General features: G+C 43.6%; 1 protein-coding gene across 1 annotated transcript in view; it reads left to right on the top strand.

Moving 5' to 3' along the window:
- The window catches only part of UNC5D (unc-5 netrin receptor D), a gene marked incomplete at its 5' end in the record, with an annotated part of 211,935 nt that overhangs the window by 128,826 nt on the left and 66,572 nt on the right, over positions 1-16,537 (top strand). The window contains one exon of the mRNA XM_063139491.1: positions 6,436-6,621. Coding sequence (XP_062995561.1) covers positions 6,436-6,621 — 186 coding nt within the window. The remainder of the gene's footprint in view (positions 1-6,435; positions 6,622-16,537) is intronic.

Below are 16,537 nucleotides of genomic sequence, written 5' to 3'. Positions count from 1 at the left end.
CATCAGGGGGTGGACCTAGTGGCCATGTTGATATTGAGAGTGGTGCAGAGAGTCCATCCACATGCTCAGTGAATTTATGCAGGGCACGTATGAAAGGGCCTATGGAATAAGGATGGGGGAGAAATTAATTCAGTTCCATGTTAATGCAAATTTACCTAATTTGCACTTCCAGAGCAAATCTGATGCAGGAAGGGGAAGTGCACGATTTCAGTGCATGGGCGGGCGGCTGCTTAGTGCTCACTAGAGCCTCATGAGGAGTCGGGAGGGATCCACACTTGTGCCAATATCATTTGATTGGGTCCAGGGGCACAGATGCAGAGGGGGATGTCTGCTAGACTCCCAGACCCAGTGGGGCGATCACAGCATCCCTGGGAGGGAGGGAGGCTTGTCAGGTTCACCCAGTCCAGGCTAGCCATTAGCTCTCCAGAAAAGGAAGCCAGGTAACAACTTCCTGTCCAGGCAGCAACTTTTCTGGGCAATGTTAGTATGCAGTGGCTCTGACTCTCCTGCTTGGTGTTAGACTGCAGCGCCTCTCTCTCTCTCTCTCTCTCTCTCTCTCTCTCTGTATTAGTGTGGTTTTGAAAATCTTGTTTTGCACCTCCTGATTTTACATTTTATCTCATGCCTTCACTCCTCACAACAGATCAAGGCCTAATCTACACCAAGCAGGATATTGCACTATGAAAGCGGTATGAAAGTGGTCTATAAAAGGCAGGAGCCACACTACTGCTTTATAGTGGTATTGAAGTGCGCTGATAACTGTTGGGCCCCATTGAAACATACCATATACTGCTTTCATACTTCTATATCCTGCTTGGTGTGGCTCCTGGCTTTTATATTCTGCTTTCATACCACTCTCCTAGTGCAATCTCCTGCTTGGTGTAGATTAGGCCCAAGTTGTCCATTAAATCAGTTTGATTAAATCAGTGAATAAAGTCAAATACATTTACATTCTAGATCCCCGTGAACTTGAACAGGGTTCATACGTATATGGTTTCTGCCTAGAATATATGACTCATGAGTCCACAATCTCAGTTATCACACTAAAGCCCCACCCTGCAAAAGGAGCTTTCGTTTTTCCATCTTTCTGTATTAGCCTGGATGTTTAGGGAAGTTTCCATTTCTAAGCTCATAATATGGTTGGAAGCCAGGCCCTCTGATTGCCTGACTGACTGCTGTGTTTTTGTTTATACACTCCTCATCTCTGGCATCATGATTGGATCCTTCTAGAGGGCCAGCCAAACTGCTGAGGTCGATTTTAGTGCCTTTAATTCTTTGGGGAATTAAACTATTTGTTTTAAACGGTGAGATTAAGGGATGTGTTGTATAAATACAGCTTGTTGCTTGCTATTGAACGGAATGGACATTAAGTTTAAGACTGCATGAGTCATCATTGATGCAAAATCAAAGTCAATTATTAAGATAATTGAGAAACAACCAATCGTGGTAAATAGCCTTATATATAATTCTCCCTGGCTTGGAACCGTGTTCCCCGCATGCTAGGACTTCTCCGCAGACAGGCAGGGAAGGAAGAGCTGAATACAGAAGTAGATTTCTGTAGCTGGCAGGTATAAAAGAGAGGGGAGGGGGAGGGAGACAGAGAGATTGCGAAAACTGAGTGTAATTGTCGCTATCTGCTAGAAAATGAATAGCAAACCAGAGAAAATGTGTGCTCTGCACAGCTTGCCCAAAACTTTATTGCAAATGAGATAATTTAATCAATTACAATTCCTAATGCATTAAACAAAAATGTTTCATTTTGTGCTTCTACACTTCTTAAATTATCTTCAGGTGTTTTTATAACGCTTAATCGTGGTTAATAGAAACTTCATTACCATAAAATATGCCTTCAATAAATGTGGTGAACAGTGTCGGGAAGCACAATTAAAGGTGGGCTGGGTTCAGACATAACACCAAACCCTGGTTTGGGGGTTAATTGCCTGGGACTCAGGCTTGTGCGTTCCCTCCTCCCTTTGTCTCCTCTCTTGGTCTGCAGCAATCTTATCGACAGCAAGCTTTGATTTGCACTTGTACTGCAAATCCAGGACTAGTGTCAAGGGTAGGCATGATTGGGCATCTGCTGAGGGACCACACCTGGGAATTGTAGGACTCAGCTGGGAATTGTAGGACTTTTTCTTTCTTTTGTTCTTTCTAGACATGCATAGGTTTGCACTTTAGTTCATTAGCCCACACATGTACTAATATATCTGGGACTTAAAGAAGACATGCAAATATGGATTTATTTTGCTGATTTATCCTTTGTTCAACTTCACAAATCTTTCACCATTAAACATAGTTGCAAAGAGACTGATGTTGACCCTCTTGGTGCTTGGTAGCCACTTCAGTTTTCCCCCACCCCCATTTTGGCCAGTGCGGGAGCAGCAGTACGCGAGCAGTGGGAGTTATGTAGGGCCTAGAGGTCCTATGTTGCTTGATGGTCTAACAAATGGTATCATTCTTCTGCTTCTGTGAGCCAGATCAGAGGTACCATTGTCCCTAAGCGGTGCGTGTTGAACTTGCCTGTGGACAACTGCATGCAAGGTGCCTGACCTGGGGAAGTCAAAAGCAAGCACACCAGCTTGTCCACAGTTATAGCCACAGTTGACATGATTGTAGATGGTCAGGAAGCTTCACACTGAGCTGTGTTTCACCTTAAGAACCAGCAGTTGCTTAGTAGAAATACTAGTAATGACAAGTGAGTTTACACAGCTGACATCTTTCAGCAGAGTGGGACAAAGATTCAAGAGAAAATAGAATGTTTTGAAATGGTATTGATAATCAATAAAAGATATATATATATATATATATATATATATATGTGTGTGTGTGTGTGTGTGTGTGTGTGTGTGTGTGTGTGTGTTGCAGGTAGAAGGATGCATCTTTAGAATAGGGTGTGTAGATTTCAGTCTTGTGGGGTTCCTGATCACACTGAGAGTTCGAGCAAATGTGAGTAGTACTCCATCCCACCTAAAGACTGCAGGCTAGCTTAGGGGTCATAGGGTAGGCTGCATGACCCACAGCTTTCTCCTCAACACCTTGCTGCCATGATTCAACATCTGCTGCCTGAGGTGATTGCCTCACTCTGCCTAATGGTAGGGCTGGCCCCAAATCCTTCCTTTCCAGCCCTCACCCCAGTCTCGTAGCAATACAACATAAAAGTTATACTAAGTACTCCCTGCACGACTTGCCTTTCAACACAGCAAGATCAGGGAAATGAGGGGGGTGAAACCAGCATTCAGAGGGATGTTGGAGGCCAGCATGAATTCGGGATTCCCATTATTGGAAACTGGGCTCTTTGTGGGGCTGACAGATTCCATCAGGGCCTCAAACTCAACTTGCATTTAGGAGACAAGTCAGAGGTATGTTTCTAAAATCGAGGGACATTTTTGTGCATAATTTGCACAAATTATGCAAATCATGGTCACAGTTTGCATAATTTGAAGAAATTATGTTCACAACTTGCATAATTTATACAAATTGCAACTTAGAGTTGTTGTTGTTGTTGTTGTTGTTGTTGTGTCTCCCTCTGGGGCTTTAGCTAGACCTAAGGTTTATCCCAGGATTGTCCCGGGATCATCCCTGCCTGTTCCCGGGATTTCCTGTGTGTCATTTACATGAACAGGGATGACCCCGGGATGATCCTAGGATAAACCTTAGGTCTAGCTAAGGCCTGTTTGTGCTTTACACACACTATATATATATAAATCAGAAATTCATGAGCTCATCTGACTCGATTAAGAATGAGTCAAGCCAGCTCATGGGGACGTGAACCGAAGTCCAGGGATGGGGAGAGGGAGAGACTGAGCAGACTAAAGCAGAGTGAGCCTCATTCCCCAGATGGATTCCTTTGGCATCCCTAGCCCAAATGACCCTGAACATAATTTAAGACCTCAGACATTCAGGCGAGCATGTAAAGAGAGTTCATGTGTATATCTATATAATTCTCTCTCTCTCTCTCTCTCTCTCTCTCTCTCTCTCTCTCTCTCTCTCTCTCTCAATATATTTCATGTTGTTTGGTTTGAAATGACAACAAAAAAATGTAAAGCAAAATCCATTTGTGAACTTCCTTCATTTTTCTTGAAATAGCATTATTTTTAAAAACCATTTGACAAGCCGTCACTGTGACATCGCCTAATTGGCCCCACTGACAAAGATTAATGCCTGTTTTCTGTGCGGAGTGTTTTTTTTTTTAAAAAAAAAAAAGCAGTGAAAGAAACTGCATGGCTGCAATTACATAATTCACCAAACTTTTATGTTTTGTTTTCCCCATTGTTTCCCATCAATATATATGAATTTCTATGGTTAACCCATTTGGGGCCAAAGAGATTTTCTCATTTGGGAAATAGTCAAGGAACAGGCTGAAAGTGATGACTGACATTCTGTGTTGTTTCTGTTTATTTCACAACTCTCCCAAAAATCTATCTCCTGAGTTTCCTTCTTCATGTTTCTCTTGAAGTTTCAAAAGGGTATCTGGGTTACCAGAATATAGCACAGTATAGTTAGATTCCAGCAGTGAGTTACTGAGACAAGGTGGAATTGAGTTTGGGAAAATCGCATCTGGCTTCCAAAAATGAATAGTTATAAGCCAGTTGTAAGTAAGACAGTATTCCTCAAATCCTTTAACCTCTGGAAGGTTGATGTCTAAGCATATTATATCTTCTTCTCCCCCTTACCGCCACCACACCAACTATGTTTTCCACAGTAGAGTATGCAAGTGCCTGTAACTTGGGAGCAGTACTGTCATTGGAAAGAGACTGAGACCAAACAATATCGGACCCATCATATATATATATATATATATATATATATATATATATATATATCGCACAGGGATACATTAGTAGAATGGAGGAGCAGTTTTCCCCAAACCACCTTGGGAAGATGGTGTGTGTAGACAGGAGCAGTTACTCCCACACATCCAATTTGATCTTGTAGTGATCCTTTGCTAGAGTGCAGACAATGTACCCATGTCAATTCTGTGTTTTGGCTTGTGTAGGAATGGGTGAGAAATGAATTTTGGTTTGGTTTGGTTTTAGAAACATAGAATAATAGAGTTGGAAGGGGGCTATAAGGCCATCAAGACCAACCCCCACTCAATGCAGGAATCCATCTTAAAGACTACCTGAAAGATGGCTGTCCAGCTTCCTCTTGAATGCCTCTGGTGTGGGAGAGCCCACAACCTCCCTAGGTCATTGGTTCCATTGTCATACTGCTCTGTGACAATGGAACCAATTGGCTGGACGTCAGGAAGTTTTTCCTGATGTCCAGCCAGAATCTGGCTTCCTGTAACCTGAGCCCATTATTCTGTGTCCTGCATTCTGGGAGGATTGAGAAGAGATCCTGGCCCTCCTCTGTGTGACAACCTTTCAAGAGCCTGAAGAGTGCTATCATGCCTCCCCTCAGCCTTCTCTTCTCAAGGCTAAACATTCCCAGTTCTTTCAGTCTCTCCTCATAGGACTTGATAAGAGTTTACCAACATTCACAATGTTCTCCACGTTCAGGACAAAAAGAACGTGTGTGTGTATGAATTTGGGAGAAATCAAAACTGACAGATTTATCCATCCAGCCCAAGGACTTTGGGTGCTTTCCTCTTAAAAGCCTCAGTTTGAATCCCTCTGTAGTCAACCATGTCTGTGAATTAGTGCTGCTACCTCTTATTTTTTTTCCTCTGAACTGCTGCACATCTTTAACAGCTACATATCAGGCAGCTACAATCTCGTAACAGCTTGTCCTATTGAATTCCTATTGTTTGTTTTGGGTAAGAATTTACCAATATCTGCAAAGTTCATAATCAGAAGAGAAAGGACTTTAGTTTTATTTATTTGTTTGTTTGGTTTTCTGGGAAAAAATCTGATTGCCGGGGAAAGCAAAACAGGCAGATGCATTCACCTTGGTCGGTGTGGTGAGGAAGGCTTCATCAGCCCCAGGATCTGATCCCTCCATGGTATCTACCCATCAGGGCAGAGGCACTTTTCAAGCCACTGTGCAATAGAGATGGACATTTCTTGTCCTGAGATCTCTAGAAGGCTGGGCATGCACCCCTGGGAAATCTGACTTTCTCTGTTCCTATTCTCATTCTCAATCAGTCCAACTTTTAAAGTTAGAGTTGTTATTTTTTAATCCACTGCCAATGAACTTATATCCCCGTTACTCTAAGGAGTCCAAGATGGCATACATAATTCTCCTTTCCAGTTTATCCTCACAACCACCCTGTGAAGTTGAGAGTCAGCGACTGGACCAAATCCCCCCCCCCCAAATGAACTTCATGGCTGAGGGGAGACTAGAACCCTGGTGTCCAAAGTCCTAATCCAATGCTTTAACCTCTTCACCACACTGGCTCTCATTGATGTCAACGTGTACATACCCATCTTACTATTTGGAAGGGGAAGCCTACAATCTGTTGTTTATTTGGTGCTATTCCTTCTCTCCTTCCAGACATTGAGAATGCAACAGACATTGCCTTGTACTCAGGCCTGGGTGCTGCTGTCATTGCAGTTGCTGCCATCGTAGTCGGTGTGACTCTCTACAGACGGAGCCAGAGTGAATATGGCGTGGATGTGATCGACTCGTCAGCCTTGACAGGAGGCTTCCAGACATTTAACTTTAAAACTGTTCGGCAAGGTTGGTAATTCAGATTGCTGCTGATTGCGAAAGATTTCCCCAGTGGAATCAACTAACAATGAGCTTCGGTTTGCTTTGTACTTTACTGTTGTGATGTGGGAGTTGCTTCATTGTGGTTGTGTCTCACACCTAGGGATGTGCCAAACTGGGTATGGGAGTACAGCAAACTCCCCCACAACTGAGCCCCTGTACCCTGTTTGCTGAGTCACTGGGCACCCATGGATCTGCTCAGTGAGTGGCCATGCACCCAACAAGAAAGTCCAGCAGCCACCTAACCCTATAGCAAACTGCCATTTTCATACAAATTGCAGCTCCAGGTTGTCTGTAAAAGTAGTATTTCACAAGTGGTAGCCATAAAGAAGCGATTTATGCACCAGGCACTCCGATTAGATTCAACTGTTGTCATGTCTAGAGTAGACCCACGGGATCAAGCTAGCCATGACTAACCTAAGCCCCGTTGATTTCAATGGTTCTGCTTTAAGCAGGGTGATACCTGGATCTGACCCAAACTACCTAAATAAATAAATAATAGTTGTCGACCAGCAGAAAACCACTTAAGTTGTGTGTGTTTTTTCTTTTCTGGAACGCTCTTTCCTTGAGGATATAATGGAGTGGGGTGAATTCTATGAATTTCTACCACTCTTATTTCTGAGATGGAAACCTTATTGTAGGTGGGAAGAAGTGTTGGAAGATGTGCGAATAAAGCTCTCTTTTAATTCTCCTTAGGAGAGAGATGATACAGTATTTCATAGATAAATACATAGATGTTCTCCCCATGGGACACATGCTTTGCAAAGCATACATTAAAATAACTGAAGCAGAGAAACATTCACAAACACATTTGAAATTAAGCACAGCTTGAAATGTGTGTCTGTACTACATCAGAGGATTTTCTCTCTCCTTCTGCACTCTACTTATTTGGGATGTGAGAATCAGCAAAACACAAATTCACTGAGGTTCTCCAAATTCGACCTTGAATTCTCCAAATTCATCCAACTCATGAGCGTATCAGATTGAGAGCATTGTTCTTTTATCTTTTTGCACTATGCATACATTTCCATGCACAATTCCCCAAATGTCCACATCATTTGTGCTCATTTTGGGAAATGTACACATTTAAAGCACATTTGTGCACATGTACAGACCACAGATTGGAACTGGTTTCCCATTTGGATCTGGGAAGTGCAAACTGGGTAAATTCTGGTCGAAACCAAACTGAAATGAATGTTTCATACACCCCTAAATCTTATTTCAAATGTGCCTTCTATGCATGCTTGCAGGAGTGCATAAAAAGCTGCCAACTTCAATATAGTCAAAAACTGTAGAAGCTGCCCTGAAGTTCTGAATTTTTACTATTGACTCTGGAGTATGGAACCTTAGTGAAGGTATACTTTGCATGAGAATTTCACCAACGCTGGGAAGAGTGGCTATTCCTCTCCACACTGGCCACATGCCACCCACATTCCAGCTATTATTTCTGATGTGAGATTGGAGACAACAGCAGGGATCCTAGAGGAACCCAATTAGGCACTGCAGACTGTACACACAACCTCCATGGGACATGTAAGTCTGTACGTCAGAGGTTCTTTATGCTAGCAATTGGTTTTCATTTGCTACTACTTTCAATGGGAGACCTAGGTCCTTCTTACACCTAAGGGTTATCCCAGGAAAATGGAGGGATCATCCCTGCCTGATCCCGGAATCCCCTGTGTGGCATTCGGATTCACAGGAATGATCCCGGGATGATCCTGGGGTGAAAAGTAGGTGTAGAAATCGCTCTAGTCAGCCTTCTTCTGCTTGTATTTTCAGTGTTTTCCATCTAGATGGAAGGACGTTTGCAAATGTTTTACTACTACTCAATGGAGTAAACCAGCCAAATGTCAGATGGATGGGGCATTGTAGGTATTTTGTAAGAGGTGCAAAGATGCAGCCCATTTGTATGCTTTCTCTCCCCCTCTCTCTTCCCACCTCCTTATAATCTGTAAGTGACCTGTACAAACTGTTCCAGTGTTCCACTTAGTTACATTTTAATCCAAGTAGAAATAGATGGGGGGAAATGAAACAAAAGATAAGTGTGTGTGTGTGTGTGTGTGTGTTTTAACTTCAGGGCACATTTGTTTGAATCCCCATTTTTATAACTAAGACAAATGAAACAAATGGATCTCCTATTTTCTTTTCATGCATTGAAAAAGCATAAACTCTTCTTTGAACTAGTCAGTAGGATTAGAGCCACTGCTTATAGCACCTTACCCCAATCGGATGACTTCTGGATGTTTTGGACTTTAACTCCCATCAGACCCAGCCAGCATGACCAATGGTCAGGAATTCTGGGAGATGTAGTCCAACATTATCTGCAAGGCACCAAGTTGGGGAAGGCTGGTTTATAAGTAATTTCCATTGAGTTCGGTTTGGCTTGTTTAGTTACAAGTGTGCAGATAATTGCAGCCTTATAGTCAAATTATCGAGCAGTAGAAGTCTATGGGTTTATTCCACACACACACACACACACAATGTTATGAGATGAAATGTGGTTGTTGACTCTTGAATCATACACACAGTCACTTATCTCAAGTGAAAAGCCTAACAAACACGCCCAGCACAGCTTGAGCATGATGAGGCCGTTGCTGGTGGGGTGGTGGTGGTGGGACGAGGTATGGGAGCCGTCGATTGGATGGCTTTGCATCATGCCACTATGGTGGGGAGGGGTTTCTGAGGTTATTTAACCAGAAAACTTGCCCCTCCCCTCCTCTTTTGCTGAAAGAGGCTCCCTCCCTCCCTTCCCTGTAGGTAGTGTGGGTTAACTGCTCGTCACTAGGAGGCCAAGTAGGAATTTTTTACTTATTATTTTTTATTTATTTATTTATTTCAGCCAAAAAAGGCTCTCATGGCGGCTTACAAAAGTATTTCTTGACAGTCCCTGCCCACAGGCTTACAATCTAAAAGACATGACACAAAAGGAAAGAGGATTGGGAGGGAGGAGGAGGAGGGGGAAAGGAAAGCAAATTCAGGCACTACAATCTTAGTTGGAAAGTTCAGCAGTTACAGGGGACAGCAGGAGGGAGGGGGCTCTCAGCTGCAGCTGGACCCAGGCACAGTGGAGAGGTGCCTGGCTGCTGCTTCCTCCCTCTCTGGTGGCCTCTGCAGAGACAGTTGGTAGCAGGAGGGAGGGGGCTCTGAGCCGGAGCTGGACCCAGTCACGGCGGAGAGGTGCCTGGCCGCCACTTCCTCCCTCACTGGTGGCCTCTGCAGAGACAGTTGGTGGCAGGAGGGAGGGGGCTCTCAGCTGGAGCTGGACCCAGGCACGGTGGAGATTATTACTATTATTATTATTATTATTATTATTATTATTATTATTATTATTACCTATTGTTAAGGTCATAAGTTTTTTCACCTACGTCACACTGCAAGACAGGCCAGGGTGTATTAAATAGGTTGATTGGCGTTCTCTGTTTTGGTCACATTGGTTGGCGGGGAAGTGGACATCTCCACATGGTTAGGGCTGGTGAGCATTCCAAGGCACCTAGCGGTGATGGGCAAACGCCTGAGGCTCAACAGCTGGGAACCGTATAGTCCAGTTGGAGAGATAAGGGTTACCCTTGAGACCAACCTTTTTCACTCATCTGTAGACTTATGTCATGGGGAGGGGTGACACTGAAAGGTCTCCCACCCCAAAAGGGGGAGCCAGGGGGTGGCTGAACGATTCGCGCCACCCTCTGGACAGGAATGTTTCGCCCAAGAAAATACGGCTTGAAGCCATTCTAGAGGAGATGCCTGCTTAGGTTCCCCTTCTGCAGTTACGTTCAATAAAATGTGGCCCAGTTTTAAACCCAAACACTTGTGTTGCCTTGTTATTTCCACACTCCACTCACCGCAAGGAAATGTGCATCCATGAATATGGACAGTAGGGGGGGGACGCATGTGACCCTCCAGATATTTCTGGGAACCAACTCCCATCAGCCCTAGCCAATGTAGCCAATGATGAGGACTGATGGGAGTTGTAGTCCAGAAACATCCAGAGGATCACTCATTTCCCATCCCTTTACTAGCGTGTATCACTGGTGACACAACACCATGAATGTAGGTTCACTATACATTAATTGATATAGTTATCATGGCAAAACACTCACAATCATTAAGGATAATGACTCACAATCATTAAAGAGCTTTAGAATTCCCATTTCAGTAATGAATGGATGTCAGCATTGTGTTGCTTGTGACTTTTCTACTACTCTTTGAGTCTGACAGAGTGATCAAAGGATAGCTGATCCAAATGAAATGATCATAGATGTAAGCTAAAACATGGTTTCTTAATCCATCCACATCCTGAGACTCTAAGCTTCTTATTTTACTTTATTTTAAGTCTGGATAACTTGAAGGGATATGAATAGGTCCCTCTTTCAAAATGCTTTTGAAGTATAACACCGGGGTAAGAGTGTGATCCTATCCCTGAGGCATGTGTCTGGATGGAGATAGGATCATAAAAAAAGTCAGGGCCACTAATTTCTATGGTTGCTTACAGAATTGGTTCATTTTTGGATAATGACATACAAAACACCAGAGAGAGAGAGAGAGAGAGAGAGAGGGAGAGAGATTGACTATGGGACTGTCTTTTAGAGGGAGGTAGCACCAACTTGGTGCTGTGGAGACAGCCCCCCTGTTCAGATGACGTACTAAGCAATCGTGGTTGAGCATTTTGAGGTAAGCATTATGGCTGAGTGTGTCATTTAATCATGACTGAATGTGTTGTGTGAACCATTCCTAACCATGGTGGTTACATAACCATGGTTTAAACATGCTCACTAACCATTTGCTGCAAAAGGATTAGCATTCTAACCATAGCTCAATGTGTTGTCTGAACAGGCCCAGAGACAGACAGACAGACAGACAGGCGGACGGACACACACACACACACACACACACACACACACACACACACACAGAGAGAGAGAGAGAGAGAGAGAGAGAGAGAGAGAGAGAGAGAGAGAGAGAGAGAGAGATATTCATATTCATTTATAGGAAAGGTTGAAAGACTAACAACAGGGGATTTAAAGTATTTAAATCCTCCATTGTTACTCTTTCTATCTTTTACCAGAGCCTTGATCTAGACCCTTCTTGTTGCGTTGTTGTTGTGCCACTTTACAACAACCTCTACACATACATGTCATAAAAAGGGACAGAAAGAACTTGAGAGGTTTTTGGTTTGTTTGTTTTTAGTTGAGGGAGAAAGCAAAACTGATCCATTCCTGCAGGCTAAGGACTTTGAGTTCTTAGTTATTAAAGGTCTGGGGCCAGATCTACACATTGTGTCAGAGCATGACAAGTGTGGAATACAACGTAGGCTGTAATGCCATGAAAGCGGAATATGGAATGTGGATTCTGCCCCAACGGTTATCACTGCACATCAATGCCACTCTAAATCAGTGGTGTAGATCCTGAATCCCCTTTTTTCAACCATGTTTGTGGTGCTCAATTTGGGTTCTTATTCACACCTTTCCCCCATGACTGGCGCCTCATCATTCACAGTTAAATGGCAGGCAGGTACAACATGGATCTCTTCATTTTGTCTATTGCTATTCCTATTGAATTTGGACCGTGAGGATGGGTGAAAAATATGTTCATTTCAGGACAGAGTAGAGCACCAGGTTTTAAAAATAGAAATGCATTTGAAGGAGAATTGATTACCTGCGGTGTGACACCCCCCCCCAATTCCTATACTACCCTTATTTTTCAGTAGTGTTTGGGAAATACTCTTTGGCTGCTGAAGCTCTCAGAGGTTATTTGATGAGGTTACTATTCCCTCTCTCCCTCTCTCCCTTCCCCTCCCTCCCTCTCTCTCTTTCCTGATTTAGTTGCAGAGTGTGTGCCAAGTGAGTGTGTTACTGTTAATTACCTGAAAAGAGCTGAAAGATCTAAAGACCAACATTCAGCACATCCTGAATGCTAGCCTCCTTTTTTTTTTTTACATTCCCCCCTAAGAATTAAGACAATGAAAAATGAAGGCCCTGGAACAAAAGAAAAACAGAAAAATGAAGTAAAATAAAAATCAATAGCCCTGTGGAAAGTCTAGGTCTTCAATTTGCTCAGCATTCATTGGGCCAAAGATCTCCCTTAATAAGATTTCCAGCTACCTCTCCCTAAATGTTTGTACTATTATTATTTTAAAGTGAAATTAGAGACTAAATGAGGAAAACAGTTCAAAGAAAGCTTTAATAGAGCAGTCCAAGTGGGAATTGAAGAAATTAGCTGCCAGTAAACACAAACCAAAAATAGTGTTTTTAAAACATGAAACTGTGGTGTGTGTGTGTGTGTGTTGGTAAGGTCATGTCAGGATCAGGCCTGTTCTTCCTAGTTTTGGAGCCTGAATTGGACTTAGAGTCTGATGCAGGAGAAGTACACCAACCAAGACAGGAAGTGGGGGAGGAAATTCTCCAAGACCTTCCAGGAGTCAAGGAGGAATCTTCCCAGGAGCTTATCAGATGGAAGGCCCAGGCTCAGAGATCATCCTCCCCACCCCTGGGAACTTAGTCTTTGTCAGAGGTGGAGGGAACATCAGAGTTGATGGATCTCAGAGTTCACCACATGGTCAAGCAGATGGAGTTGGGAGGAGGTAAGTGGCGGCCAGCTAGGTTAGCCACTCACCAGAGGTTTCAACTTGGACCATTGGTGAAGGAGGGATTCAGTAAAAGCCGGTTGGGCATTATAGGAATCTGTCCATTTAGTTGATTGGGAACTGTTTTGGGTTTTTTAGCTTTAAGGATAGCTCCTAGCATTCACACTCCCTTTAGGTGTGCAGTGATGTCTATTTACTGAATAAATAGGATTTCTGGATTGCATGTCAGACCTCTTTATTGTCTCATATCTTGACAGGAGGTCTTGGAATCTCGACAGGTCACTAGAGTATTTGGGGGGGGAGTGTTGGCGAGGATTCAAGCCAATAGTTAATGAAAGTTAATGAAATAGTCCCCACTCCACCCTGCAGTCACAACATATGTAGGGAGAATCCCTACATTTCCTCCAAAATGACAGCACTGAAGAAACTATATACATCACTTCATCAAAAGTTTGTTGAAAACAAATGGATAATGGATACAGGGAGAACACCTTCATTCAGAGTTTAGAAATTGTGTTCAGGAAAAAAAAAACTGTTTCCCAAAGCTCAGAAAATAGCTTGATTTTATTATGAGCCCATCTTGTAGGCCAGTTAGGTTCTCGTTGTGCCCCCTGATGATGTCATCGGGAGTGTGCTAGGGTCTCATCCCACCTGCAACCAATCCACCTACCTGGTTGCATCTCCCCATTCCACCCACTCACTTACCTGACTTTCTGCTCTGGTGGTGTCAATAAAATAAAATAATAAAAAAATGCCACCCCCACCCCCAAATGCATCTGGAAAAAAAACCAGCTTGCTGGCTGGGGAAATGCTTTGTGCACACTCCGGAGGAGAGGCAGGGCCAGGTGTGCATGGATGGTGTGTCCTTGAATACTTAAATCATGCATGACCCTAGCTTACTGCAATACCTGTGTCTTGCCTCTTTCTTCTGTGTGGATGCATAAAGGCCTCTTACCTCCTCTCCCTGATACCTGGCACACTGCTTTCACTGTCAAAAGCACTGGGAAACGTAATTTCCCCAAGGCTACTGCTATATTAGAAGCTCCACCAGGTCCAATTTCCCTCTCCCAAAAGTCCTCAAATGTTTGAGAACAGCATGCCAGGCGTCAGACAAGGAAAGAAAGAGATTTCTCTCCCTTCCTCAATTCCACAGCTTTCAGAGCATACAGGTTGTTAAACTGAAGCAAAGGTAGCCATGGGAGTGTGCAGGAGCCACAAGAAGTTCTGACCAAGCTACCTGGTCTAGAGCCATATCTAATGGCGGGCCTCATACCACTGCAAGACACTGTTGGAGGCTGTCCCTTCTCTCTGGAGAAAATAATTGAAATGGTCCGCCCAAGTTCTCTGCTCACAAATAGGATGGAGGATTTTGAAAAGCTACTTGCACACTGCTCTAGTAGTAGCCACCATTTGCCCAAATCCAACATAGAGGCAAAGTATGACATGCCATGAACCAGGAAAGGTGGAGTGGGGGGACACCTGTTGATGGGGAACATAGGGGGGAGGGTTCTGTTGCACTCAGTCCTGCTTGTGGGTCCCTGGTCAACAGCTGGTTGGCCACTGTGTGAACAGAATGCGGGACTAGGTGGACCCTTGGTCTGATGCAGCATGACTCTTCTTATAGTCTTAATGTGCCCAAAAGGGGGAACCCTCTTGTGGTCTGGCCAGATGTCTGACTTGTGAGTGGTCTGCTTGCATAAGCACTGTAACTCCAGGCCTTGAACTCAAATAGGATTTAAACTCCTACTTGTGTGTGTTGTTGTTGTTGTTGTTTGCTTTTCACCAAAGAAGACCTGCAATCCTATGTGAGACTGTGGTGCTGATATGAGTAGACTGATCTCATAAGCAGATTGGTGTGTCTCATTCAGTGTTCTTCCCCCCCTCCCAAATGATTGTATTGGTTTTCTTTAGGAAATCAGATGCAGCAGGCAATTAAAATAAAGGCACCAAGAAGAAATAGTGTACTTGGGAAAATCTGTAGGACACTGTAGCAGTAGTTGATGTCCATTCTTATTACAAGAACTGACTCACTGAGTGGCCTTTAGGCAAGCCACTTCCTCCCTTCTCCTACATGAAAATAATGCAGGCACAGCATATCAGATTAAAGTAAAGATCACTATAATGTGTATGTCAATTGAACATTTCAGAAAAGTGGCATACAGGTGAAATGATGTTATTATTTTTGCTAGAAACATTTCTGCTCGAAATCTACTAAATGGACATGGTGGATATTTTTTTTTTAAGAAATCAATTAAATATTGTGGATCTGAAAATTGGGGCAAATTCCTGTGTACTAAGACACTGCTTCAAGGCCAACCATCCTTCCTCCTGCCCCTGGGAATAATGCCATGTCATTGCAGCATTTTATTTTTGCACGGGGATTTCTAGCCAGCTAGGCTGCCAAGCGCGACCGTGCCACTCTTTGGAGAGAGAGCTTTGCTTTGCTTGAAAGAGAAAAGAGGGGGAATGGGGGGGACCTCTTGGACCACCTTGTTGAAAGGAAGTACCCTTCGCCTGATCATTCATGGCCATGAACTTAGAGGAGGGTTCTCATTCCCTCCCCCCTGCACCCCCCCCCCAAAAAAAAAGATGTGTCAAAGCAATTCAGTTCTTTGCTCATCTAAACTGGGAGTTCCTGGAACAGTCATTTTCTCTCCATTCAAATTGCCTTACAGGGGTTTTGGGTGGGCAAAATGAGGAAAGGAAGATTATGTACACCACCCTGAACTCCTGGGAGGAAGGAGGTTAAAAAATGCAATTAATCAGTTCATTATGTTCAGTTGCCAGTGTGAAAGGAAGCTCCAGCCTCAGTAATCTTTAATTTTATCAGACTGTGTCTGCAGCTGTTGCCATTTTTCGTGGTTAATTTAAATTTAGTCCAGTGTTGCTTATAAATTCCTTAAACATGTTGTTGTGTGTGAAATAAAACACCTCTTCAAGCAGCAAAGCTTTATTTTGCATTAAAATGGTTAGCAAATGCATCTCAGCCTCCTCTTTGAAAAAGACATTGAGAGCTCTGCTTTCCACCAAGTATATAAGGCCCCAACAGTGGTGACAGCTGTGGCGGGCAACTGGTTGCCCTGGGCCCTCTGCATGGGATCAGTTAAGTCCTCTGACAAGCGTGAACTGACCTTTCTCTGGCAACCTGATGGGCAAGAATAAAATGGGAGAGAGAGAGAGAAAAGGGTTGACCCTCCTACTTTTGGGACTGGTCTACATTTGGTACTGGCTATAGAAATGCTAGGCAATTCTATAGGCAGAGCTATATGCACAACACCTTCTGTTGCACACAACAATGGTAACTGA

The sequence above is a fragment of the Elgaria multicarinata genome, chromosome 12, assembly GCF_023053635.1.
Source record: "Elgaria multicarinata webbii isolate HBS135686 ecotype San Diego chromosome 12, rElgMul1.1.pri, whole genome shotgun sequence".
NCBI classification, from domain to species: domain Eukaryota; kingdom Metazoa; phylum Chordata; class Lepidosauria; order Squamata; family Anguidae; genus Elgaria; species Elgaria multicarinata.
The sequence above is the reverse complement of the archived record's forward strand: the minus strand, read 5'-3'. Positions and strand labels throughout refer to the sequence as shown.